Genomic DNA, 27,449 nt, shown 5'->3' with positions numbered 1-27,449 from the left:
GGTAATATCCCCTTAGCTAATGTCTTACCTTAGGACTTCTTCCAGTTCAGATGCTAAACTCTGATTGTCTTTCCAGTTAAAGTGATTGCAAACGTATCTGGTCAACAAGCTTTTTTCTTTATCTACAACAAACGTAAAGATTACATTAGTTGGGAAACTGAGAAGACATGCATGGCAAATCAGTCAAGGATAACATGCATTTATGGAGTTAGGCTCCTACAATATGACTCAAGACTGTGGATAAAAATCTGACTCTTCTTTTGGGGGTGCAGCTCTTCTAGAGGAAGTCAGGATGCTACCTTTTATCAGACATGGCTTCCAATCTCAGGAACAGCTCCATGTCCCTGTGGTCTGGGTGCTAACTGAGTTCTCCTCCTGCTTTAGGAGCATTTCAACATGAGTGATGCCGCAATTTTTTTACCATTCAAAAGTAGGCTTTGTGTCTCCCATAGCCCTTTACACCCATATTGATATCCCTGCATGCCCATTCCTCTCCCTAGCAGGATCTCCACATGTTCCCCACTCGCACCGCACCCATCTGCTTCCTCCTCATCCACCCCAGCTTCCAGTTTCCATCAAAGTAGAGAATAGGTGGCATTAACTGATCTCTCCTTTGCAGGACTGACACGCTGCACCTCTGTAACCTCTGGGGTGGACGTTGAGGACGAGGGTTTAGAGAACTGGCTCATCTTAACGTATACAGCTGCTTGGGCAGCCCAGCCTTGATATACCGAGGGGAGCTTGAGAGATCCCACAACTGGGGGCAGATTTTGACCCCCCAAAAATATCAAGGTAAAAAAATCACCACTCCCCATTTCCACTGAGGCTGGAAACTCATGTTAATTCATCACCCACTGTCAAAGACAAGCTTTTTTGCTTTTCCATTTGAAATAAGGTATTTTATTCACATTTGTACAAAGTTGAAAGAATTCATTACGTCAAGCCTTGACTGGTATGCAATCTGTATGGTTACTTATTAGTTTGCAGTTCGCTTCTCCTCAGTGCCACAGGTTTTCAGCAGAGATACAGCTCTACGGAGGAGACTTACCTTGCTCCAAGCAGTTCAGGGAATATGAAGGATCTGTAACCTTATTCTGAACAGTTTGGAATCCATCATCAGTCACGAGTGATGCAGAGACGTTCTGAGCTGCCAGCACAACACTAGAGGGAAGAGGAGAAAAAGCAAGGAGGAGAATTGTGGTTACAGGTTTGAGAGGAAATAAAACAGGCGTTGAAATAGGAAACAGCTGGAGTACAGCCTATCCATCTTAAAATGTCTGACAGAGAAGATGGCGCCCATACTTTTAATTATTTGTTTGATCATGCACACAATACAAACACATCGGGGCTTTGATGGGAAAGCCTTGGCTGTATATTAGCGCAAACATGTGTTGCACTCGTTAGGTGCACTTATTCCGAGGGTTATGCAAAAAAGAAATCACTAGATCACTTAAATCCTCACGCCATGGCTCAGAAACCAGACAGGTGATGCACTAGCCCCAGTGAGTCCCCTTCTAAAGGGATCCCAGAAGCAAGCAGAACAAGGCTCCAGGGAGAACAAGGATCCCTTGGGAAATGCATCTGCGGATGGCAGGAGCAATCGGAAAGAACCATCGTCATTTTCCAAGTCTCCTTCTTTCCTCTTTTATACTGGGTAAGAACCAGGCTGAGAGGGAAAACAAGGGATGCTTTTTCAGGTTCAGGGAATAACAAGCTGATAATCAGGCTTATTGTATCACAGAGGAAGCCACTGAGAAAGCACCCTGGTTCAATGCCTGCACGTTACCAAAAGCTTCACGGCGATTATTAGTCCCTTTTGCTCCTCCTGTATAAGGAGCAGCTCTTCGCTGTAGGTGTAGGGTCACCGTGAAATGCGCAATCTCTCGCCTGCCTCAAGTTCTGCAGGTGATGCACAAAGAGTCTAGCTGAGCTGATTTCAGTGGCATGAATAAATACATACTGATTTGTGGGAACAGCCTGCTAGGGAGAGCAGAGCACCAGGGATCTTTTCTCCTCATTTAACAGAACGTTTCCATATGCAGGTTTCGTGGACTCAGTGCTCATCATTTCCATTCTGCAGAGGGGCTTGTTAGCAAGAGTCTTGGAGGGGGGGAAAAGGGGGAAGAATCTACAGTTATAAATGACATTTAGTCAAGCAATGGCAGAGCCAAGGAGGGGGGAGGCACAGGCTTGCCAAAAGTGGACACATCAGCCAGCTCAGAAGGAAACATGCAAATGAGTTTTGTTGTTGCTGTCCTTTTATTCCTGCCTTGCAGGGCTTCTGCAGACTTTTGCTTTAGAGAAAAAGCTCAGCTCGCATGCTTAGCTGAACAACTGTCTTAAAGCAACAAGCCAACATGTCTGAATTCAGCCCATATGTTGGGTTTGCATGGGCAAAAGTTTTCTCCTGAACCTTCTACAGAAGAATGGCTTTGAAGTTACTGTTTCTGGTGTTCTTCACTGAAGTTACTGCGGTGGTGTTCACTACATGGTTAATACCATGGTGGTGTTTACTACATGGTTAATACAAACGCCACGGTGTGCAGAAGTTCTTTTCACAGAATCACAGAACATTAGGAGTTAGACTAGATGATCTTTCAAGGTCCCTTCCAACCACCCTGCCAGAGCAGGATCACCCAGACTAAATCACACAGTCATGCATCCAGGTGGGGTTTGAATGTCTCCAGAGAAGGAGACTCCACAGCCTCTCTTGGCAGCCTGTCCCAGGGCTCCATCATGCTCACAGGAAAAAAGTTTCTCCTAACGTTCACATGGAACTTCCTGTGCTCCAGCTTGCACCCATAGCCCCTTGTCCTGTTGCTGGCCACCACTGAGAAGAGCCTGGCTCCATCCTCCTGACTCTTGCCCTTTACATATTTATAGACATTAATGACGTCCCCCCTCAGTCTCCTCAAAGCTATACCTATACCAGCACCTGGGCTTGTTCTTCCCCAGATACAAGACACTTTCTGCTGTATCTTCATATTTACACTACAAGAAGATTCCCCTACAGGAGGTCAGTGCTGCCCGAGCAGGACATGGCCAGCCTAAGCTGCGCTTTTGTAAGCACCATTAACAATACTATTTGAGCAATCTCTTCACAATGTCCCTTCACTCATGCACTCACACTGCCAGATGCCAGGCATAAAAGCTCTGGTGATGAAACTCTCCGAGCACCTTTGCTGTACACACGATAACATCGCCCAGCTCCACAACTGCAGAGCAGCGCAGTGAACAGTCCTTCTTCCCAGGCACATGTGCAGAGCCGGATCACAGGCTTGACTCGACAAGCCAGCACATTTTTACTGAAAGGGTTGTCAGGGTCTCAACAGGCTGCCCAGGGACCTGGTTGAGTCACCTTCCCTGGATGTGTTTAAAAAAAAGGATAGATGAGGTACTTGGGGATATGGTTTAGCTTAGGAAGGGAATGGTTGGACTTGATGATCTTAAAGGTCTTTTCCAACGTTGTAATTTTGTGATTCTATGAAATGCAAACAAATGCAGCAATCCTGTGGTTGAAACAGAAGTGTGGGCAAAACGTCTCTGAATAAAATTAAAATCCTTGCCACTCCGCTGATGACTCCTTTAAGGATAAGGACATTACGAATAGTTCTCACAATGTGATGCAAATTACCTCCATAGTAAACGTAGAGGTTTTTAGGTGCCTGGGCAATGTGCCAGCAATGCAAAGTGAGTCCCTCTAACCCCGGGGGGGTTAGCAAAGATTCTACCACCTCTTTTGGCATCTTTACCCAAATGCTCATGCATCCAAGGGAAGGAAAAAAGGGGGGGGGGGGCGGGGGGGGGGAGGGGAGAAGCCTGCAGACACCTTCTTGCTGTCCTCCGTTGCTGTAACAAGTGGACTGGTCAAGATAACTGGGGTCAAGATAACTGGGGTAACTCGGGTCTTCTAGAGATCAGGCAAAGTTTAGCTAACCGATGGACCAGGAAAGGGATTTCATGGCTTAATCCCATTTTAGAAGAGGTTTTGGGGGGTTTTTTGGTCCTAGCTGCAGGCAATATCAGATATTGCAGTACACCTAATGCAGTTAAGCCAGCTCTGCTTTTTGTCTAACAGGTGAACGAGAACATAAGCAATACTTTCAGAAGAAAGTACTCAAAGCCCGATACACCAGGAACCAGGCTGCTTCTCTCTCTCTGTTTTCTTGGGACCAACCTCGAAAGATAAAGCAGCAGTAAATCAGGCAACTGATTTTTTTTTTTTTTAAAGTGAATTTATGGCTCCCCTACAACTGCTTGAGGTGTTTCAAAGCAGCTTGAATGTGGCTTTATGCTTTTCTGGAAAGAAGCAGCCAGCTGCTGTCTTTGGCAGAACAACTATGCGGCCAGGAGGGCTTTCCTTCAACCAAAGGCAGCACTCTAACCGCCTCTTCTACCTGCACATGGAACTGACAGCACTGGAAGAAAGTCCTTGGGAGCAGGCTGGAAGAAAACTAAGAATTCATATCAAGCTCAAATTTAAACAGTGACACAAGAGGCACTGAACACCAAAACACTGTTTACTGGCCATAGAGACCTTCAGAGATGCATTAGTATGGAGCCGTATCATTCCCCCAAATAAATCACACTTTTAAGCTAGCACCCTTTCTTCAAGATGAGAGGTGACAGGTCCTTCAAGTTCAAACCAGCTTCCAGTGCCTTTCCTGGCATTTTCTCCATTTTTACCTGCTTGGATCCTGAAGGAAATCCATCATGTCCTGCTGTTGCATGCTGCCCTGAAACAGATCTGGAGCCAGCAAAAGGAGATGCCACAGGGAGGTGTCATTCTGCACTTGGGAGATGAGCATTAGAAAGGAGACCATCTCCTTAACGAACGTCGCCTGGTACTGTGGGTTGTGTTGTACCTTAACAAATAACAACACAAGACGTTATTTAAGAAGAACCACACATGCTGCTGGTGGGCCTTTCTATGTGTTTCAGCTTGCATGGTACCCATACTCAACTCTACAAACCCATTCAAAGGGCTCTAGTGACAGACCATGGCTGAGAGCGTGACTACTTTGCCTTCACACCCCAGACTGTACAATAAATTCTCTCTTCAGACAAGCCCCATGACTCACCATGTCCCAAATAGCCCAAAGACCAGGAATACAAGAAAAATTAATATTGGTGAAACAAGACCCAGGCACGGTGAGAAGCTGTACCAGCAGCCACTAGCTGATGGCTAGGTGCCCTTGCCTTTATGAGCTGCGTACTCAACTCTGAGGTCTTTGGGCTAATCCATTCACCAGAATTAGCTCAGCCTCATCAAGATACACACTTTGGTAGAGATGAGCAACTCCTAGCCAGGTGGGGCCACCTTTTATCTCCAAAATACTGCAGTAATATTTGGGAACTAACACGGCTACTAGCTGTAGGCATTAGGAAAGCTCCCAGGCACTCACCTGAGAGACCTGACTTCTAAACTCTTGGGTTAGTGACTCCAGCAGTGATGAGTTGGTAAAGCAGAATGTCCGGTGGATGTTGGCTGCCATCTTCTCTTCGGTGAGAGTAGGATGTTCTATGTATCGCAACAAGACCTCGCACAGAATGAGTTTGAGATTTGCTGCAGTTGAATATTGGCTTTGGCTCTAGAAGCAAGAAACAGCATTAGAAAGAGGTTTAAAGCAATAGTCCATGTGGGGTGGTTTTAAACACAGTGATGAGACTTTTTAAGGCGTAGTAGTTGCCATCTGACAAGCACTGTCATTACAAACACTCACGTAGTCAACACCTACATTAGACACACGTTTGCTGCTGCAGGAGTATTGTGGCCAAATAGTGAATTCAATGGCAAGGCCTGTAACATCACATCTTTAATTTCATAGCATCATAGAATGGTCTGGGTTGGAAGGGACCCCAAGGGTCAGAGTTCTAACCCCCCTACCACAGGCAGGGCCACCAAGTGCCAGGCCTGGATCTACACAAGGTTGCCCAGGGTCCCATCCAACCTGGCCTTGAACACCCCCAGGCATGGGGCATCCACCACCTCTCTGGGCAGCCCATTCCAGCACCTCACCACTCCTAATATCTAATCTAAACCTTTCCTCCTTCAGCTTCAATCCATTCCCGCTTGTCCTGCTGACATTAAATGAGAAACAAAACACTCTACACTCCTTAATTCAGACAGGTTTTGAGGAAAAGATCTCAGGGTATTGTGTGTGTGTGCCTGCAGTTGGTAATCCATGGTATTATATCCCAAGGTGTCTGGTTTATCCATTTTCTGCTTGGAAGGCAATAAATTTACCACTGAACTTACAAGTCTACCTTCAGCAACTGTCTTCCTCTTCCCCAAATAAAGCATGTTCACATAACAGAGGAGATCCGAAAGCGATAAAAGCTCTATGTTGGTGCTTTGAGCTTCCAACTCTTTAAATATGACTGTACAGAAACACTCAGCTATTACACAAATACAAACTTACCTTCCCAAAAGTGAGGATTTTGTTGAACATGTTGATGCTGGAAGTCAAGTCGGGTGGTGATGAAATATTCCAAAGGGTTTTCTCTCCATGAGATCCCAAATCTCCAAATGCTGCAATAAGAGTTTGAAACGCTGTGATTTTACCACATGTCTTTCAACCTCTTTGCAACATCAAACCACGACACAGGACAGGAGACTACAGCTTTGAGCACGCCATCGTTATTAATCTGTTTCCAAAGGTACAGCCAATGGCATCCTAGAATTGCTTAAGGTTTGTTCTGATGTAATTAAATCCTGGATTACAGTTTCCTCCTGTACCTTTGTCTCTAAAATTAAATGCATTTAACAATGTGCTCACAGCTCACTATTAATTTCCACTTCTCCAGCCTGGCAGTTCCCCCGTACAGGAAGACAGAAGGTAGCCTCACAAGGAAGCAAGCCCACCTCAGCTTAAGCCTACAGCCCCATAAAGGAGAACTCTCCATGTGTCTCTGGGACTGGCGGGTGGTTCTTGTTATTCAGAAACGGCTCCAAAACAGATTTTGGAGCACTGCTGCCCGCTGTACACAGTGGAACACTGCCAGGTCTCCAGCTGACACACACCAAAGCCAACACTCACACTGAGCCATGTTCTCAAAACAATACAGCTCACCGAAACCAAAGGAGCTACACCAGTTTACACCAGGTGAAGCTACAACCTCTGATTCTTATTTTATTTCTTAAATAAGATGTAGAACTGAGCTCCTCCCTGACCATCCATGGCTATCAACATGAGCTGATAATTGCCACAAGTGCTCCTTGACTATTTCCCATCACCCTGTGCCTCTGCATTCAGTCCTTTTCATGTGCTGCCTTTTCCTGCCCGTACAGCCAGAAGCGAGTGCATTGGCAGGAATGCTAATTGGGACAGAGAATGGCTGGAGCAGAACAGTCACAGAATGCAAATCTGTAATCATTCATTTGATCGGGAGCTCCCTGGAGAAAGGACTATCCATCATGTTAGCCTGTGGATAGTACCAGCCATTACCATCAATAAAAAAATAATTGTAATGGTTTTATGGAAAATGTAAGTCTGAAAGTTCCTTCAGGAAAGGGAATCACATCTGAGGAGCACATCACCACCAACAAATACCTACCATGGCACAGAAGATGACTTATTTGCCTGATAAGTGTGAATAAGAAATACATTTGGAAATAAGACACAAGCTGTTCACAGATATTTTGTGGGCAGTAAAAGGGCAATATTCCAGGTCTTCAATTAATGTCCAAACAGTCTGCGATCTCACACTGCTCCTCTGAACCACAACTGTTTAATCCTGGTTCCTTGGCCAAATTCCAAAAGTCTTTTCTACAGACTGTTCCTTGTAATTATTCCCAAGAATTTACACTAATGTTGTGGCCATGGTCATGTGCCCGTATAGAACGTATAAATCATTTTAGTGGTGCTCTAAGAATTGCATCTCTGTCTGGAGATCTTTGAAAGATCAGCCTCTGAAGACCAGAACTTTGCACAGCAGTGAATAACCTACCCAGCGAAGCGTTCCTGCTTTTGGGAACCTCTGTGCTCCGTGGTGATGGATGGTTGTCCTTGGCCACACTGGATGAGCTCCTCCGCTTACTGGGGGAAGGAAAGAAATAAAGACAACATCCATATTAACTGAGGAGTTTCTTACGATTAAGCTTATGTTCAACTACTACATGACTCAGAATAGGTCTACTGTTGGATTTCATGGAAGGTGTGTTGAAATCATAGTTGTGCAAGGTTCTAGTTCCTCCTGGAGACCCGGCACGTATTCTGGGGATACTCCCCGCAGCGCACTCAGACACGAGATGGAGGGGATGACATCCATGGCTGCTCTGCAAGGACACCAAGGCTTGACATATGTATTTGGTCTAATCTTAAACAAATTCCCTCTTCTGGAAAGAAGGCCTTATTGTATCAAGTCCTACTCTGTCCTCCGCCAACATATGCTCAGGAGAAGAAACAGCACAGAACTTCTTGGCACCACTGACGGCCCTCAGACTGAACAGAGGGGCCTCGATGTAAGCTGGAACAGCTCTAAGCTCTAACAGCAGGTTGCACGCCCCAACCAAGAAATCCTTCCAAGACATCAGAACCTTACTTCATCCATCCCAAACATTTCACTACTAGGGAAAAGAAAGGGTGGAAGATGTTGAACTCAGTTGTTGTACTTAGCTCCTTTTTATTAAGGGAAATCTCAAGCAACCACATCTTGCACACCTTTCTAAGTGCTTCCAAAGACCAGAGTCAAAGGTGAGAACTCTGCCCATTTTTCTCTCCTGGCTACTGGTAAGACAGAGTTTTACAGCAAGTTATAAAACAGTTTAATAAGAGCTTCAGTAAATTGCACAATGGGAGGAGTGAAAAAACAGCCTGGATTAGTTGAACATTACAACCTTGAAAATATTACCCAATAACATATCCAGACAGCAAAGGGTCACATCTCAAATACTGTGCTGTCATGACAAGTTGGTATCCCTATAGAATACAAGATATTTTTAAGGCTGACATTGCCCACACTCTGATAGGTATACCCACAGATCTGTATGGTACTTCACACAGCCAACTTCTGGCATCAATCGAGGTCAAGGTGCTTATTAACGACTCATGTGACTTGAGCTACAGTTTGGCCAAATCCTTTGATTTTCAGTTGGCAGGAAAAACCCCAGTTATTTCCTAAACAGCTGTACAGAAACCAAAAACAGAAAGGAGGGAGGATTCATAGCTATTGAAACCCATTGAAGACCTCCAGCTTTGGCATGAGAAGTTCCCATTTCTTCATTTCAATGCCCCAAATTAACCATTGTTTAACATGTTCAGGAAGAAACAATGACACTGAAGAAACAAGCAAAAAGCTGTGAATCCAGGCATCCAGCCTCTGAGCAGCTCTGCCCTCTTTTGCTGTGTGACCTTAAATTTGATTAGCATTCACCTTAGGTAACTTCAATCATTGACATATTCGTTCACCCAGACTCCTCTAACCAATGGAGAAATGCTGACCATTGACTTAGCCTGGGAAATGCTAGTCCCCCTCTACTAAGGAGGACCCTTGAGGAGCCATCACCCTCAGGACCCCCCTCATCCTGCCTGCTGGGCTTGCCAGTGGAAAGCATGGAACCCACTTTTGTTCTTCAGACTCTCAAGCTCTGGCCAAGGGGGATTTCAAGGCTCTGACATATGGATCAGCCTCTCTCCTGAGTAGATGAGCAGCCAGGAGCCTTGCATGCGAGATGCCCAGAGTTTCAGCTCTCCATGAACCAAGCCAGGCCTCAGAGTGGCATGTTCCCCAGAGGCATGCCAGAACCAGGCAGCCAAGATGTAGAAACAACCTTGGCTGACATGTCTCAAAGCAAATGCTACTTGGCTTCAACTGGAACATCAATGAAATTGAAATGCCTCCACTGAACATTTCCATTTCAACAAATCAACAAAACATGCCCAGACAGCTCCATGCTGCAAGTCTACGTGCTTTTGTGGACAAAAAAATGTTTCTTTTCATCTGTTTCCTGATATGTTTGATGACTTGCAAAGAGTTCATCCATTCTGGACAGCACCTGGAGGATTTACTGAAAGAGCAGTTGCTTCAGGACAAACATACCTCAAACTAGAGCCATCCAAAGCACCTGAACTCATCACCACATTGGGAGATCTGCTCACCGGGCTGCTCTTAGTGCAAGTCTTACTGACACCCTGCAGGACTTGAACCATAATGTCTTTGCTCTGACCTGCATGAGCAGAAGCATTTTTTCTTAGGGACTGAAGTTCTCTTCTACTACCAAGCCTGGATCAACTGGACCATTAACTGATAGCTGTCCCTAATACGAACATTTTTTAAGCATCCCATGTTGCAGCCCATACTCTCACCTCTAGGTCTTCAGATATCTGAGCCTTTATCTGTTACAACAAATACCTGAGATACACCTATTGTGGACTTGCTTGCACAAATGTGTGGCTGCTCCCTCCACCCCAACGCGGGTTTTGTCTCATGGCTTACAACACCCAGAAATGTTCAGATTCCCTTACGGTCTGAGGGATGAGATGTCATTAAGCCTTGGCAGCAGATCTTCTGGTGCATACGGGGTGCCTTTACATCTGGCATCTGAATCACACAGCACAGTTTGCAGGAACGGGAAGAAGCCGGCGCTAGGAAGGTTTCGGGGGGCCAGATAACCTGGAGGAAGGATTAGAAAAAAAACCCCAAAACATTATTACAACATGGATGTGCACTTTTTCACCACTTTTTTTCATCAGTATGTGCTGTCTTCTCTTCCCAAACCATAGGGTTTGATTCTCAATTTCATCGAGGCTCTCGTACCTTGCGGCACCATCTGCCAAATCCCACGAGAAGAGCCTCCTCAACACCAATGAAGGCATGAAAAGCTATTTAATAGGAAAGACAGTCAAACTACTGTGTTTAAGATATCCATCAGTCCTGGAGCACTTACAGATTTTGCCCTATGCTCCAAAACGCAAGAAACAGGGAAGAACACCCTAGGATGACAATGTCCTCACTCTGCCTTTAAAAGTACAATAGAAGCGGGAGCATGGCCAGAGCGACCTGAAGCACCCGTAAGAGAATGATCTCCAAGGTTTGGTTGGATCAGTTTCTATGCAAAGCCACAACCATCAGTTTCAAGCCAGGATGTTCACACAGAGCTCCGCGTCAGCTTTTACCACAGGAATGGGTGATAGAGCCAGGACTAGCCAACCTCCTTTGCTGTTTGTGCAGACCTGCCTGGAGAAGGGAGAGGAGCAATCTATCACACCAACCACCACTACCCCTTCTATGTCTCCTGCCACCTCTGAGCAGCTCCCGTACCATCTGGTTGTCGACCTGCGACGCTGGCAGCCAGCACTGAGGGGTGAGATGTATGTCCCTATCTCCCACTTCTACAAACACAAAGCAGGCCTGAGCAATTAGAGAAGTTGGTATTTCAACATGCCACTTGCCCCGTGCTGCTTACCCAAGTAGCCCACAGAGTCCACCAGCTGCTGTTCCACCCCAGTGACAAATGCTCTAATAAATCTCAGAAGTCTTTTTGCTGGATTGCAGTAACGTATTATTTAAAATAACCATTTGGAAAACTCCCTGGCAGAGGACATGGCTGTTATTCCTGCTGTGGAAAGGAGCCAGGTTTACAAGAGGCCTGCAGGCAGGCTTGCAGTAATTGATTACCTTGCTCTTTGGTCTTCAAAGAAGACCCGGGACTCCTGCCCAAGCTCGGCTTTATCTCTAATCGCTTCAACAAGGACACCATGCTACATTTGTACTATGTTTATTAATTGCAGTAGTGGTCAAGAGACAGATGTTCCCCAATGCAGTGGCAGCACAATGAGGAGTACGTGGCTGTCGGTCTCCTTGAAGGATGCCTGCCTTTCCTCAGTGGGATTGGCCACAGCCCATGAGCACACACTGCATTTTTTGGGTCAAAAATGACAGGGCTCATGCTTTAGTGCAGGGGTTCCCGTGGCTTTGACACAGACAGCAGCTAGGACGGCGAGCAGCAGAGTCAAGAGCACCTGTTTTGAGCACTGCTGCCACTTCCTTGCTCAGCAGAGCTACCCTCAAAAATTAAAGGAGATACCCTGCCAGAGGAGAGGGCCTACCTCCTCCCTACCTGCTGCAGGAAGCTCCCTCAATGCTCCCGGCATCCCCTGAGCCACCAGGAGTTACCGGGAGCTGGTTCAGCCTGCTACATAATCACAGAGCACTGAGGAGACTAAAGGATCTCCTGTCACTACAGGCAGCCCTTCTCGTCTTGGGGCCAAAGGACCAAACATCTCCTGCTCCAAAAGTTTTGGAATGTAATTAAGCCAGCTGCCCATGAGGGAAACTCTAGAGTAGGGCACTTTAATCTGGAAGCACCCTTGTGAAAATGTCCTTGCCACAACTGGGATGTTTGCCCTTTGAGATCACCAATTACAGCCCTGTGCAGCGGCTGTTTGTGCACACTGGCATTTTCTTCTCATCTTCCTTCTGATCTCCTGCACCCTCATCCCCACACGGGAAAGCGGCTCCCAGCGCCAAGCCCAAAACACACACCACAGACCTCACTTTATCAGTGTGTCTACCACAACACTGCTTCAAAGGCACAGGAAGCCATGACGTTCAGGGATGGAGAGCATCACCACAGTGCTGCAAGACAGGTAGGAGCTAGGAGGGAAACGGCTACGCCCTCCACAGCCATACACATCTATCAGCAACCAGAGCCAGGAACTAAGCTCGTGTCTCCTCAGAAACCTGAAGCAGCTAAAACTGTGCAGCTACCAACTGGATGGGAGAGTGGGGAACACAAGGATGGGGTTGGAATCTTGGGCAACACTGCTGAAGGGCAGAGGTCTTCTCTGGAGAGATACGAGGTGCTTACAGAGTCAATTACTCAAGAGACCCTGATGAATGAGGCCGCACCTTGAGTGCTGTGTATAGTTCTGGGGTCCTCACTACAAGGACATCAAGGTCCAGAGAAGAGCAGATACACTGAGGAAGGGGCTGGAGGGTAAATCCTATGAGGAGCAGCTGAGGGAGCTGAAGGTATTCAGCCTGGAGAAGACATTTCCTGCTGGGAGATGAATCCCACCCTTGCCTTTTCACTTGGCATGCTGATGGCACTGAAGGAGACACACCATGCATGCTGCCTTCTCTTTGCAACCACCCCACCAAGCCAAGGACATGGTGGTCAGGCTGGTGTGACAGGTTTGTCACTCGCAGACAACAAGCAGTCAACCTCACCACCATTAGAACCACCAAGAACTTATCCCCCTGTTCATACTACCTGGAAAACCACATCCTTCAAGGGCCACAGTGGCCAATGGCTTGGTTTAATCCAAGCTGGGCACAGGAAGCTCAGCTTCTGAGCATGCTGCCTCTGGCTGGTGCATCTAAGACCAGAGCATAAGGCACTGTGCAGGAAGCGTGTCTGATTTGGGAGGCCAATCCCCAAAGAGTTTTCTTGTAACTCACCCTGCAAAGAAAGGAATTAATTGATGAACTAAGAGATTAAGGCGCTCCCTGCTCCCTCCTCCCACACTCCATCCACTCACGGGTGGCAAGGAGATGTGACTCCATGGAGCCACGCAGGCTGCTCTGCCCACACACACACACCCATCACCTGTGTCGGCCCCATATGCCTCCGCAAGGTTGGATGGGAAGGAAGCTGGATCCTGACTCATTGCTTCAGCAGAACCACCAGTCCTTCCCTTGGCTGAGGCTTAGGGTACACTGCAACCTCATCAGTACGGAACATAAAGCACCAGCTATGAAATATCACCAAAGGACAAACAGGCTTCTTCAAAGGGCAGACAATGGCAGGACAAGGGGGGAATGTATTGAAGCTGAAGGAGGTAAGATTTAGATTAGATCTTAGGGGGAAGTTCTTTACAGAGAACTGAGGGGCTGGAACAGGCTGCCCGGAGAGGTGGTGCCTGCCCCATCCCTGGGCGAGTGTTCAAGGCCAGGTTGGATGGGGCCCAGGGCAACCTTGTGTAGATCCAGGCCTGGAGGTTGGTGGTCTTGCCTACGGCAGTGGGTTGGAACTGTGTGATCCTTGGGGTCCCTTCCAACCCAGACCAGACTATGATTCTATGACACGTGTAGACCCTTAGTAGATTTTAAAGGACCATCTTTTGCAAGGGATAGCTTTGCAATCCAAAATACAATGCTTATCACCACTATGGCAGTACCGTATCCAAGGAACACAGACTTCCCTACAGCCCTGTAGTCCCCAGCTTTACGATGCCACATCACACAATACAGCAGATCCACCACACACCATCTGTTTCTTCACCTTCCTCATTGCCTTTAGCCTTCAGTGTCTTAATTTCCTCAAAACTACTTTGGAGGGTCTGGATATGCTGCTTACAAGCCAAGAGGAAGAGATCACAGCATCCATGGCTGCTCCACACCTGGGCTGAGAGCCCACAAGCACATTTCATGTCAAATGGACTTGCCCGTAACCAAAATCTGAGCCCATTAGTAAAGATCGACTTCTGGGCTCGCCAGCAGAAGAATCCCAAGCCTGGGGGAGGTTTTGCTGTCCCCTCTCAACCAGAGCTTTGATTTTCTGTCGCTGCAGAAAGCCAGGCAGCAGATCCAAGGAAAAGGAGACTGGCATTCTGAAGGGCAGAGGAGGCCAAGGGCTCAGCACCACACGGGCTGGCTGGTCCTCCCTGCTCAGCAGCATCCAGCCAGGCTAGTCACATGTCCAAGAGCTGGAACAGAATCAGGCACACACAGTGGTTACAATAAACACAAGATACATGTAATAAATATACACATGCCACTGGAAATTCTGGTGTTTCCCCGTTTGCTTTCTTTCAGAATAAAGCAAAGAAAATTAATTTCTCTTACTTCCCCCCCACCCCATTGTAAATTCCAACATGTTTCCCTTCAACGCAAGCTAAGCACGGTGTTTTCTTCAGGTAAAGGTGCTTGGTTATAATGATGACAAAAAAGGACAGGGTAATAACAAATGTCATACAAGACAGAATGAAATTGCTATTTCACTACAATCTATAAGATTAATTGAAATTGACTGAAGTGTTTAAATCTAAATGGAGCAGGTTTTACGCTGCTGCATTGATTTTGCTGCTTTCCTCGCACTGAGGTTTCAGGTATTTGTATTAGCAAACCCTCCATCTTAAGGAACCTCCCCCCCATCTCAAGGATCACCCCCATCTCAAGGAGCCCCTCCCCATCCCAGCAGTCCACAGGCCCAGCACCATGAATGCAGCCCCTGATGCCACCCCCCACCCCAACAGCAACAAGTGCTAGGAGGATAGCTGCACTTATCATCCACACCAAAGAGAAGTAAATATGTAGTATTTTCAGGTTATCCCAGAATCACAGAATCATAGGGGTTGGAACGGACCTCGAGAGATCATCGGGTCCAAACCCCTGCCAAAGCAGCTCCCTAGCCCATATTGCACAGATAGGCGTCCAGACGGGTCTTGAATATCTCCAGAGAAGGAGACTCCACCACCTCCCTGGGCAGCCTATGCCAGGGCTCCCTCACCCTCACTGTGAAAAAGTTCTTCCGCATGTTGGTGCGGAACTTCCTGTGCTCCAATTTGCAGCCATTGCCCCTTGTCCTGTCTCCACAGACCACTGAAAAGGGGCTGGCTAATTCCCCCTTCATTCCATGCTTAAGATACCTATAGACACTAATTAGACGCCCCCTTAGTCTTCTCTTCTCAAGACTGAACAGCCCCAGTTTACTCAGCCTCTCCGCATAGGGGAGATGCTCCAGGCCCTTAATCATCTTCGTAGCCCTTATTTGGACTCTCTCCAGGAGATCCCGGTCCTTTTTATACCAGGGAGCCCAGAACTGGACGCAATACTCCAGGTAGGGCCTGACGAGGGCAGAGTAGAGGGGGAGGATCACCTCCTTAGACCTGCTGGCCACACTCCTCCGGATGCACCCCAGGATCCCATTGGCTCTCTTAGCCACACAGCTGGCTCATGGCCAACCTGTCATCCACCAGGACCCCCAGGTCCTTCTCCACAGAGCTCTTCTCCTGCAGGTCATCCCCCAGCCTGTACTGAAACGAACGGTTGTTCCTTCCCAGATGCAAGACTCTACACTTGCTTTTATTGAACCTCATCTGGTTTCTCCCTGCCCAGCTCTCCAGCCTGTCCAGGTCTTGCTGGATGGCAGCGCAGTGTTCCTGCGTGTCAGCCACTCCTCCCAGCTTTGTATCATCGGCATACTTGCTGAGGGTGGATGCTATTCCCTCATCAAGGTCGTCAATGAAGATATTAAACTTGTATTTATTATCCATGCTGTGTGTGAAACAGGGGTATAAAGTCAGGAGCACATCTGCATACAGTACAGGTTACATTCTGGTTTACGTCAGCCAGTGGCATCTCATGTAAATTCACAACCAGTTTACTCAGTGGGCTGCTAATCACAGAATGACTAGGTTGGAAAAGATCTTTAAGATAGAGTCCAACTATATCCACCCTCTACTATACCATATCCCTGAGCACCTCATCTACCCATCTGTTAAACACATCCAGGGTCAGTGACTCAACCGGCTCCCTGGGCAGCCTGTTCCAGTGCTCAACAACTCATAAGTACCTTCCCTTCCCTGCAGCTCCCCAGCCCCAGCTCTGCTACTCAGAGACACCTACCATATTGCAGCCCTACTGCTGTGGCCATGTGAATCCCCTTCAACACAAAGGAGACACACAGACCGTATCTCTTGCTCCCCATGCTCCCCTCCTCCCTTTCCTGCCCACACCATATCTCTGGTTCCAGGGCTCCCTACCTAGCTCCGCCATCCGCCCTGTAAAACCAGGCAATGTTCTGTAATCCAGACAGGGGATTTCCATTATGAATGGCTACTTCAGTACATTACACATGCTAAGTGTGTTTTCTTCCTCTTTTACCATTCAATTAAAGAGGCATGAGGAGTTTTTCCTCTTTTACATCCACCTACTACCACTCCTCGGACAAGAAAATATTCCCTTGGCCTCAGATTTCACTGACTCTGACACTGCAGATACCTTACGTGCATGATGTTCTGCCACATTCCTTCCATAGTTCATGGAAAAAAATAATCTGTGCAAATCTCACCTCCCCCACTAGTGAATTAAAGGCATTAATGAGCAAATGACTTCATTAGGAAGTATTGTGTTTAATTGAAAAAGCATTCAATCATTGCTAAATCATAGAGAAGCTTAATAGCTGGGACTCTTCAGGGGAAAAAAAATGTGGAAAGAAAAAAGGTGGCCAAGTAGTGGTTTGATAGAGAAATAAATAAAATCATGATGAAAAGGATAAGTAAACAATCATCCCTTCCAACACAGGGACAAAGCAACACAATGACATCCCAACGTGGCAAGCAGAAGGGACAGAAAGCATCCTTTTCTTTAACAAACACCAAAACACTGTGGAACTCACTGCCATGGGGCAGTGCATTCTGAAAAGCTGATGTTCATTTAAAAAACTAGATTTGTATGAATTCACAAGAAAAGATTCAGCAGAAGCTATTAGATACAATCCCTCAGATTCAATCCCTGCAGCCTCTGACAGCAAACAACCCTAAAACCTTTGAAGATTTTTGTAGTGGAGGGAGCAGTCTGTGTCTCGTGGCCCTCCAAGCCCAGAGCGGCAATCCGGGTTGTTTTCTGCCAGGATTTGTATTTCTTTAAGAAGCCACAGGACTTATAGAGAAAATATTCACGGCCATGGCGATCCCCTCCGAACTCCCAAAGCAAAAACGTTGAACCAGACTGTGTGTACACACAACCTTGCTGCTTCCTTTCTGGTCTTTCCTACAGGCTTTAAGCTTTATTTCTTTGCTCTGTGAAGCAGTCAGACAGACAAACAGACATGCCTGTTACACGACACGATGGTGGCATTGTTTCTTTTCAACCACACACAGCTTCTCATTTGTGGGGACAGAACAAGGGGCAATGGTCTCAAGTTGGAGCACAGGGAGTTCTGCACCAATATGCAGAAGAACTTCTTCACAGTGAGGGTGACAGAGCCCTGGGACAGGCTGCCCAGGGGACTGTGGAGTCTCCTTCTCTGGAGATACTCAAGACCCGTCTGGACACCTACCTGTGCGCCCTGTCCTAGGGACCCTGCTTTGGCAGGGAGGTTGGACCTAATGATCTCTGGAGGTCCCTTCCAACCCCTACGATTCTGTCAATCTGTGAATTTCCAGCTATGTTCACTTACAAATAATGCCTTACACTGCCTATTTATATTATACTTTTTTGGAGAAAGCTTTACACTAGTGCTGGGGCTTTCAGTCTCTCCCTCCAAACACCAAACCTGATCATCAACTCAATGGGATGAGATTATTCCCAAAGCTGGGCATTTTATCCACACGTGGAGAATGGTCCAGGTAGCCAGCTAGTCTATCCCTTGGCTGGAAGGGGGGAAGAATATTTCATGCCATGGCATTTGTATTGCCGTGACATTCAACTCTAATTTGATTTTGCTTCTTTCTAATTTCCCCCCCACAAAGCACTAGGTAGCAGATGCTGTAAGTAGCTCTTACATATAGATTGTTCACCTGCATACCACATGGCCCACCCTGACTTGGAAGCCACGCTCTCATGGTCCATCTCCCTATTTTGCTAACTGGAAGCTCAGCAGGACCCCAATGATCTCTCGAGGTCCCTTCCCACCCCTACAATTCTGTGATTCTGTGACCCCATGTAGCACCACTCAACCTTCACCCCCATCCAAGCTCCCAGCATGGCTGGGGGAGATTTGACAGTTTCCATTTTTCATCCTTACAGCAACAGCATCCTTGTTTTCTCAAGTGTCCCAATAACATAATGTCCTCAGCTCTCTGCCTACGACAGCGAGATCGAAGCAGCCGACAACCCGCTACAAGACTCCTCCCTGTGTTGGTGGCCTCGATGGAGGAAGCATTTCATTGCTTAATTCTTCCCTCGAGCATTTCTGGCTCTGCAAATAAGACAACCAGCCCAGAGCAGACAGCATCTACATCCATGCTCATTAAGACTAGGCAAGCTAGTTTTGCTCGCCCACGGACCTCTGCCTTCCACCCCCTTATTTAATAAATCAAAAATCAGCACTTGGATTTGAACACATTGAGTTCATGTACTGAGTAGGGAAAGAGATCGTAAAGACCAGAGAGCATAAAACCTGCAATGAAGCGGGAGAAAAAGCAGGTGTAAAGGGAGGAGAAAGAACCCCCAAGCTAAACACAGAGAACAAAGAAGGGCAGATGGAAACCTTCTAAGAGGTGTTGCAAATTCAGGTCAAGATGGGGAAATGACAGAGCTGATGCCTGCACTGCAGGGCAGAGCTGATGGGAAGGGATCACACTGGAGGCTGACTGCACTGAGGAGTGATGCTCTGCTGCCTGAAGCACAAACACACCAGGACAGGTGGAAACTCTGCACTAGCCCTTTTCCTACAGGGCTTTTTTAAGCAATATTTAATGCAGACAAGGTTAACTTAGGCTTGTAACGCAGCCAACTTGCTCTTGTCTTTCTGAGCAGCAGGGCACTGCACAAACAGGATCTAAAAAGAGAGTCAGAACATTTCCCAGCTAGAAGGTGGAACCTGAAAGCTTAAATCCATATCTAGACTTTGTGGGGGAGGGAAAAACACAAACCAACAAAGCCACACAAAAGCTGTGTTTACTAAATCAGTATAGTTCTATGCCGAGTGCCTCCAGGTAGTCTCCAGCATCCATGTTTTGAGTCTTTAAATAAAAGTGACCTCCTTTTCCAGAAACAGAAATCCACCACTGCTGACTTTGATCCAAGCCAACCTGCTCAGCACCTTTGGAAAAATCCTTCTGCGATGTTAGGTCCCAGCATCCACGTTCGGATGCTTCGGGAAGTCAATTAGAATTGATTGCCCCAAGGCCCTGTTGTAATTCAGTGGGGAGGAAAAACAGACTGGTAACTCAGGAGTTCCCCATCTCCAGCTCTAAACTATCCTTCAATTACACCTCACAAGGTGGAAGAGTCAATAAGGAAACAGAGGTGTGGAGATTTATGACCAGGGAGGCATTACAGCACTCTGCTTAGGCTGTGGGTCCCCAAGATACATGGGAGCTTGAGCAACTTTTAGGGAACTGCATGGCTTACACATGTATAGAGACCAACGTGTATGTCTGCTCCAGGACACATGGGGATAATTAACCCAACCTGTGCCCCTGTCAGCACTGTTTTGGTGACCTGGAACAGTACAGGGAAGCCTGCTCCCTGGCACAACAGCAGCACGACAACATGAAGTTTGCACCAAAGCAACAGGGGACCTGAAGAGGTTGTTTTGCTAATCAAACCCTGGTTGAGCATGGGCAAGAACCTGGTGCTGGGCTGGCTAGACAAAAATAAAAGGAGAAAACTGACAGAAAAGGGGAGGAAAATGAGGCAATGTGGAGGAAAAGGAGGAGTAGGGCTGCTCCACACCCAGGCAAATGGTGAAGGAGAGCTGGAAGTCTGACGTGTGCTTGCCTGTACACAGAGTAGGTTGAACCCTTGGGGTGGATTATGCGTTGCATAAATACCCATGACTTATCCAAATGAACGGAGTGGCCCACGTAGCTGAGCCACCATCTCAACTCCCTCTAATTAGCATGGGAACCTAGTAATTTTTCCACTGGGGAGAGGTTAAAAAAAAAAGATACTAGTTCAGGTTGCTCCAACTGTGAAGCAAATGCCTTTAAAGTGCAAGCATTATCTTTCCAGGGCTTTCTCACATCCAGGATGGAGGCCCACCTTGCTCTATGCCATCTGCCCTCACGTGGGTCCTAGAAGCCACAGCCATCACTCCGATTGATAATTAACCTGACTCAAGGTTTCTCTCTCTTAACCATGAGACAAAGTTTAAGGGTTTCAGCATCCGAGCAGCATGCTGGCATCGATGCAGGGAACTGTCAGAGCTAAAAGTGGTTTGAGGTCCTTTGTTATGCAGACCTACAGGGGCAGGAGCCCCTTGAACTCACGTGCCAGCACATTGCTGCAGCAGCCAGAGGGACAGACGGACAGTGACAGGCACCATCTGCCTTGCACCCTTCACAACCAGCTGCCCTTATCCTTTTCTGCTAAGCTATATATAGCATCCTGCCTTTCTTTCTGGCACTGCCCCAACCAGGATAACTTGGCCTCAGTTACCTCTAACATGGTAACAGCACGGACATCCCAGGAAAGCTTCCTCAGCAGGTACAAGCAGCCACAGCCTCAGCCTCTTTGACAGTATCTTCGATCCATGCTCTGCGATTCCCACCCATTTCTGGACCTGTTCAAATCCTAGCTACCCATCACAGTAAGACTGAACAGAGTCTATGTCAGGGATCCTCCTGTCCCGAGCCCTCTCCCAGGAGCACAGGGGCCAAGAACAAGAGCAGAGTACAAGCATCTGCTCCTACAGCTGTAAACTAGACCTAAACAGATGGCAGATAGTCCAGTGCTCAGCTGTTAGGATACTCCCCCTTGCAGAGCTCTGCTCCAGAGTCTATGATCGATCTCTGTGGGTGAAGGCAATACACCCTGCAGGTACCTCTGCTGGGTCGACGAAATCTGGGTGGAAATTCCAGGCAGAGCTGTGCTGCACTGAGAAGAGCTCCGGCAATAAGTTCCCTGGCAGAAGGGATGTGGTGGATCTTAGGACCAGACCTGAGAGCACTGCTTCTTTCCACAAATGAGGAGAAATACCTGTGAATGAGGCATGGCTTTGCAACCCACTGGCTGCCTCTTGGGAAGCCAGGTGGGGAGCAGATCCATGGGTCTAACAGGAGAGCAGAGTTTCTACCACATCTTCTCCATAGCACTAAGGAGCAGGGTTTCTGAATGAGAAGACTGACTGCACCATAGAGAGCTTCTTCAGAGAATAATGATGAGGCCAGACTGACAGGAGAGAAGGAGAACCAAAGAGGAAGAAAGCAGGTGGGGAGGGTGTGACAGGGTGTGACAGTGCTGGTTAAAGCAAGGAGGGTAATTGGGCTTCTCTGGACTGAGTGGGTTGAGCCCCGAGGGACAGATTGTATCTCATACACAGTTCCCATATCTTGCAAAAACCTGCAGTGATGGAAGAGGACTTTTGTCCCTACTCACTCAAGAAAATAGGTGATACAGGCAAAAAAAAAACCCAGTAGACTGGCTTTCCTGCTGTAGGCTTCCAACCTAGAACTTCCCATTCAACACCTATGCCACAGAACACATCCCAAACCTTTTTAGCAAATATAAGAGCTGTAGTGAGAAGGTCAAAAGCCACAGGTGTGATGTGCATAGCAAGTGGAAGGGGGATTTTGCGTCTGGTTATTTCTCTCAGATCATCACAGGAACCGGGAACGCAGGGAAAGAGAAATCTCTTTCTCATTTCTCCTGACAATAATCTCTGCTGACCTGGAAATACAGCATCAAACAGAAGCCTGGAAGAAAGGATAGAGGTGGGGTGCTGTGGCAGTGGTTGTTTTGTGGTTTTGCCTCTTCAATACTAGATGCTTTAGTTGTGAAGAAAAATATCTATCAGGTGAATTCCAGCTCCTTGCTTTTCTTAGTTTTCCTACAAGCATCCTCTCAACATTATTTAGCGACACTTACTTGGCATGCCATTCCCCTCTGGAGTTCAGTCTGACACAAGCATCAGGTGCTACACAACATAAGACACAGCAAGCGACTTGCTCCCGCCACTCCATCTCCCGGCTGGTATTCGCCAGGTCATTTCTCTACTTAATCCTTAATCTATCAGGTGTGTATTACACATCCTTTAGGAAAAAAACTTACTATCTCCAGTTTGAGCTGGTTTAATTGAGCAAATAACAGGTTTCATGGTATTTCTGTGGTGCCAAATACATGAGGAAAGCTTACAGACCGAGATCTTCTGTGGGGTTAATTCTAGGGTTTCAAAACTCAGCCCCTAAGTGGCCTATTCCATCTCTGGGCCTATTCCATCTCTGGGCCTATTCCATCTCTGGGCCGTTGACCCCGTGCCACCTGACTTGTCTATCTGCAACAATCTCCTGACAGTGGAGCTGAAAACAGCTTCTTGTCACCGCTTAACAACTGTGTCTTTTAAGGCAGGCACTGAACTCAGCCTAAAGTGGATTTTATTCCTGCTCAAAATGAACAGGAACCCTCCTGTAGTAATTTTCCCAGATGTGTCCACCAACATTATTTGTTTTCCTATAGGAAAACAAAGTTCCCAAATGATTTCTCTTGCTTTTCAGGCAAAATGTTAATACATTTTTTCAGTTGTCAAAAAAAAAGAGGACAATTAGAACAATTACCAAGTGGCTATCCTTATTTAACTAGAAAAGCAGCAGAAAACAGGTGTTTGATGCTGTGGTTGATATTTTTCCCCATCCCCTTGGGATTCTGAGGTGGCCTCTGAACAGCTGGAATGCAAGAATATTCCACAATCATGATTTTCCAGCATAAAACCTCCCTTGCAATAGAGAGTTCCTATCATCCACTTTTAAGAGAGACAGATAACCAACCCTCACACTTACTGAGGCTTGTCCCAAAATAGATTTCATCTCTGGAAGAAAGGGAACTGCTCCAATGATATGGCCCCATCTTGCCCTTTCCTGCAAAGCAGCACTTGCTGTTCCTAAGGACTTTCCTTCCAATCCATTAATTCAGAGATGCAACCATCCAGAGCAAGCACGCTCCCAATAAACATCCATCGGTACTAACGGCCACGGAGAGTAAAAGAATAACTATTTTCCCATCCAGCTGGCTCTCTTGACATTTATCTTATCTGATGTACCAGGGACAGGAAGTACAACCGATGGAGCAGCGTGGGAGTAATGCCATTTCCACATTCAGCAAAACCTGGGCTTTTCACAAAGTACATGTCCTGTCTTGCCTGCTCCAACTGGTTCAAGGGAATTTGGGGAGAACATAAAACATACAGTGTGCCTCGACAGACCTTTTGCTGACAGCAGGTGGGCTTGGGGCTAAGAAGACCACCCTAACACAACCAAGAACAGCCTTCTCCATTAAAGGCTTCCAGCAGTACTTTTGGAAAGTCTTTGTTTCAATTCCTGTCTCCAAAACGAGGTAGAACAAACCTTCAGTCAGATTAGGCTGCAAGCTTTCTGGGAGAAGAACTTTTCTAATTGTCTATCTAATACTTGTCACAACATGGTCAGAGAACCACACATGCCACTAGCTGGGTTGAACATTTCCAATACATCACCAGCTACAGATCCCCCACAGCCACAGTTTACCCACCCAACAGCTAGAAACACTGGAAGCCAACTGCTTCTCCTCACTGGTGCCAGAGTCGGTCTCCTTTCCCCCTGCATCAGTCTCCCTGTCCCAGATACAAAATTCCAACATTGACGAGTCGATGACAGCCTGATGCAGGTCATCATCCACGGTGGTGTCCCTCCTATGAACAAGATGTTGCAAATCTTGGTTAGGTAATTTCCGAGGCCCCGTGTTCCTAACCTGTGCCCTTGGTAACAGCTCTCTGCTGAGCTTTGTGCAGCAGCACGTGGATGTGATTCAGCAGACTACATGGGCAATGTGAAGCAAGAAGCTTGCATAAACTTTCGGGGTCCTTGCACCAAGGCTGAGGAACCTCTCTAAATGAAGAGATAAAAAGGAGTGCAGCTCCTTGGTTGATTTCACCCAACATGAAGGTAGGCTATCTCTGAGAAGAGGGGCCCAGTCCTTTCACCCACCCAACTGGATAAACTTCCTGCTCTTTTTTACCATTTATCTTCAAGCCCAAACGCAGTCAGGGTCAGAGCACACTTCTGATGGTGATACGGACTCACTAAATCAGTGTAAGTCTTCCAGATCTGGTACAAGCACACCCATGCTCTGAGATGCAGACACATTCTCCTGACCCAGGAAGCAAAGCTTGCAAGTGAAAGCTCTCTGCAAACCCTTCAACCCATTTAACCGCCACCATTCACCCACCCACAGTGCCGCTCTCTGACTTGCTAGGAAGAGCTCACACACATCACCGAGTCACAGGAGCCAAAGAAGTTCACAGATTCATAGAATAGTAGGGGTTGGAAGGGACCTCCAGAGATCATTGGGTCCAAACCCCCTGCCAAAGCAGGTTCCCTAGGACAGGTCACACAGGTCAGCATCCAGACGGGGCTTGAATATCTCCAGAGATGGAGACTCCACACCCCCCTGGGCAGCCTGTCCCAGGGCTCTGTCACTCTCACTGGGAAGAAGTTCTTCTGAATATTGGTGTGGAACGCCCTGTGCTCCAACTTGAGGCCATTGCCCCTTGTTCTGTCCCCACAGAACACTGAGAAGAGCCTGGCCATTTCCCCTGTGTCCCACACTTGAGATATTGATAAACATTGATCAGATCCCCTCTCAGTCTCTTTTCTCCAGGCTGAAGAGCCCCAGGTCACTCAGCCTTTCCTCATAGGGGAGATGCTCCAGGCCCTTAATCATCCTTGTAGCCCTCCACTGGCAGTTACCACACTTCAGCTGAGCCATGATGGTAGCTGCCCAAATAGGTGTTTGGGGTTTTTTTCCCCTGTAGCACACACAAAGGAAAATCTTCCATGTTACCCCATCTCGTGGCTGTTCCCTCACCTTCACAATTCCCTTACTCACTTTACCAAGCAAGGTCTCCCTCAGCTACCCTCCTACCCCTCAGTTTATCAAGTACCTTTCCACTGCTGCCTACGCCACCAGTCTCTGAGTGCACCTTGATAAGACACCTCTTCAAAGTTGTTTTCTAATTATAAAACTAATTTGAAACAAAACAAAACAAACACCACAGAAGCAGAAACAACCTCAGAGGAAAGCAGACATTTTATTTACAGCAAGCTGCAACCCAGGAAATCTCCACTGGAAGCTACAAAGAACCAAATTTGTAAAAGCAACAAAACACATCGAATTAGCACATCAGTCACCGAAATGAGAACTAAACCCCAAAGACATAACAACAAACCAGTTACTTACAGTTTGGCTGAGGTTCTGGAGGGAATTTGAGACGGATAATGGCCAAGATTATGAAAACAACCACAGGCCAGGAAATTAAAATGAACGACCATACCTATAAAAGAGCAATGAAAATATATCGGTTACGTTTGTCGTATTGATGTGTCCCAGAGCTTGTCTGGAATGTACAAGTGCTGCCCTAAATGAGTTCCAAGATGCATTGTAAATCACACCTGCCTTGGTTGGAATGCTATTAAACCCCTAATATTATCTATGCAGGAAGAAGAAACTACTACATAAGATTTTAAGAGCAAATAACAAGCCAGGAAATAACACAAGCCTCCCTGTGTTTCAATTTGGGTGGTAATTACGGGGGACAGAGTTGACACAGCTTTCAGACACTGCTATATGATAGTAGAAGCACACTGAGAAGCATAAGACTTTTGGACACATCGACAGCAAGACAAAAGTGAGAGGTTGGTTTCACTTTTCAGTAACAGCACCACCCAAATGATGGGTAAAGATGACTTTTAGTTGTACCCCAATGTTAAGCTGCTTGATAAGTGAATTGACATGTCTACAGCACTTCTCTTTCCCATAAATGTTTCACTGCTCTTCTTAGAGCTGAAAGAAGTTGTCATTTACAAGGCATGGAGCTCAAGCGTGGTGAAAGGAAGGTGTTTATGTGAAACCAGGCGGCTGGAGAAGACACATTTGAACACCAGTCACCAGGATCCCTCATAGGAGCTTCTGACTCCAGCAACCAAACTTGCTAGCACCTTTCCACTACCAGGCTGCAGTGGTCCATACAGATGAGCTGAGGTGGAGCAGAGATGATGCAGAGTTGGCCCAGCATAGTGGAAGAAACATGAATATTTATGGGGCACTTGTCCCTGACATCACAAAATCGTAAGGGTTGGAAGGGACCTCAAAGGATCAAGTCCAACCCCCACATGAGGGTTGACCATTTCAGTGGACGAGGATAAAGAAAATACAGTCCACTAACCAAGTGTAGTAAACCAATCTAGGAAGGGCACCCAAAATCAGACTTAAAACTACAAGCCTTGGAGTTCTGTAAGCAAGGAAAATGCAATTATTCTAATATTCACCGCTTCCGCGCTAGCTGGCCAGCTTGCTACTGCACTTTAGATTAGAGTTTGCCATCCATCAGTAGTTAAACTCAAACTACTCCACACTTCGAGATTGCTGTGCTATCTTCATGCCAATTTTTGAAGCCACAAAGATGTCTTGCTTCAGAATCATCCCATTCTTCATCACTGTGTTGCTCTTTTTTTTCAGATCAGCACATATTACCCGAAACTGTTTTTCCAAAGTAATTCCAAGCCCATAACTGTGTTTTCATTTCCTGTAACATTTACTGGAACATTAAAGAAACCAAACAGACAGACAAACAAATCCCAGAGAGCAATTCAGCTTAAAGACAGTTGTTTTGCAGCAGCACCATCCCTATCATCCCTGATGAGATGAGACAGCCATGAAAGTTGGACCAAGATTCATGCCCCAGAATAGGCAACTGACAGGCATCAAGCCACAAGGCACCTCCCCACGCACCCCGTCAGAGGGGGTACTCCTGTAACTTTGGCATTTTAGCCTTTAGACAGTACTCCTCATGTCTTTATACACTG

General features: G+C 46.9%; 1 protein-coding gene across 1 annotated transcript in view; it reads right to left on the bottom strand.

Moving 5' to 3' along the window:
* The window catches only part of ABCA12 (ATP binding cassette subfamily A member 12), a gene marked incomplete at both ends in the record, with an annotated part of 90,632 nt that overhangs the window by 60,362 nt on the left and 2,821 nt on the right, over positions 1 to 27,449 (bottom strand). The window contains 8 exons of the mRNA XM_084264852.1: positions 29 to 122; positions 1,049 to 1,161; positions 4,687 to 4,865; positions 5,406 to 5,591; positions 6,423 to 6,532; positions 7,951 to 8,039; positions 10,467 to 10,614; positions 25,825 to 25,918. Coding sequence (XP_084120978.1) covers positions 29 to 122; positions 1,049 to 1,161; positions 4,687 to 4,865; positions 5,406 to 5,591; positions 6,423 to 6,532; positions 7,951 to 8,039; positions 10,467 to 10,614; positions 25,825 to 25,918 — 1,013 coding nt within the window. The remainder of the gene's footprint in view (positions 1 to 28; positions 123 to 1,048; positions 1,162 to 4,686; positions 4,866 to 5,405; positions 5,592 to 6,422; positions 6,533 to 7,950; positions 8,040 to 10,466; positions 10,615 to 25,824; positions 25,919 to 27,449) is intronic.

The sequence above is a fragment of the Gallinula chloropus genome (assembly GCF_964237585.1).
Source record: "Gallinula chloropus genome assembly, chromosome: 5".
NCBI classification, from domain to species: domain Eukaryota; kingdom Metazoa; phylum Chordata; class Aves; order Gruiformes; family Rallidae; genus Gallinula; species Gallinula chloropus.
This window is presented reverse-complemented; position numbering and strand designations above follow the sequence as displayed.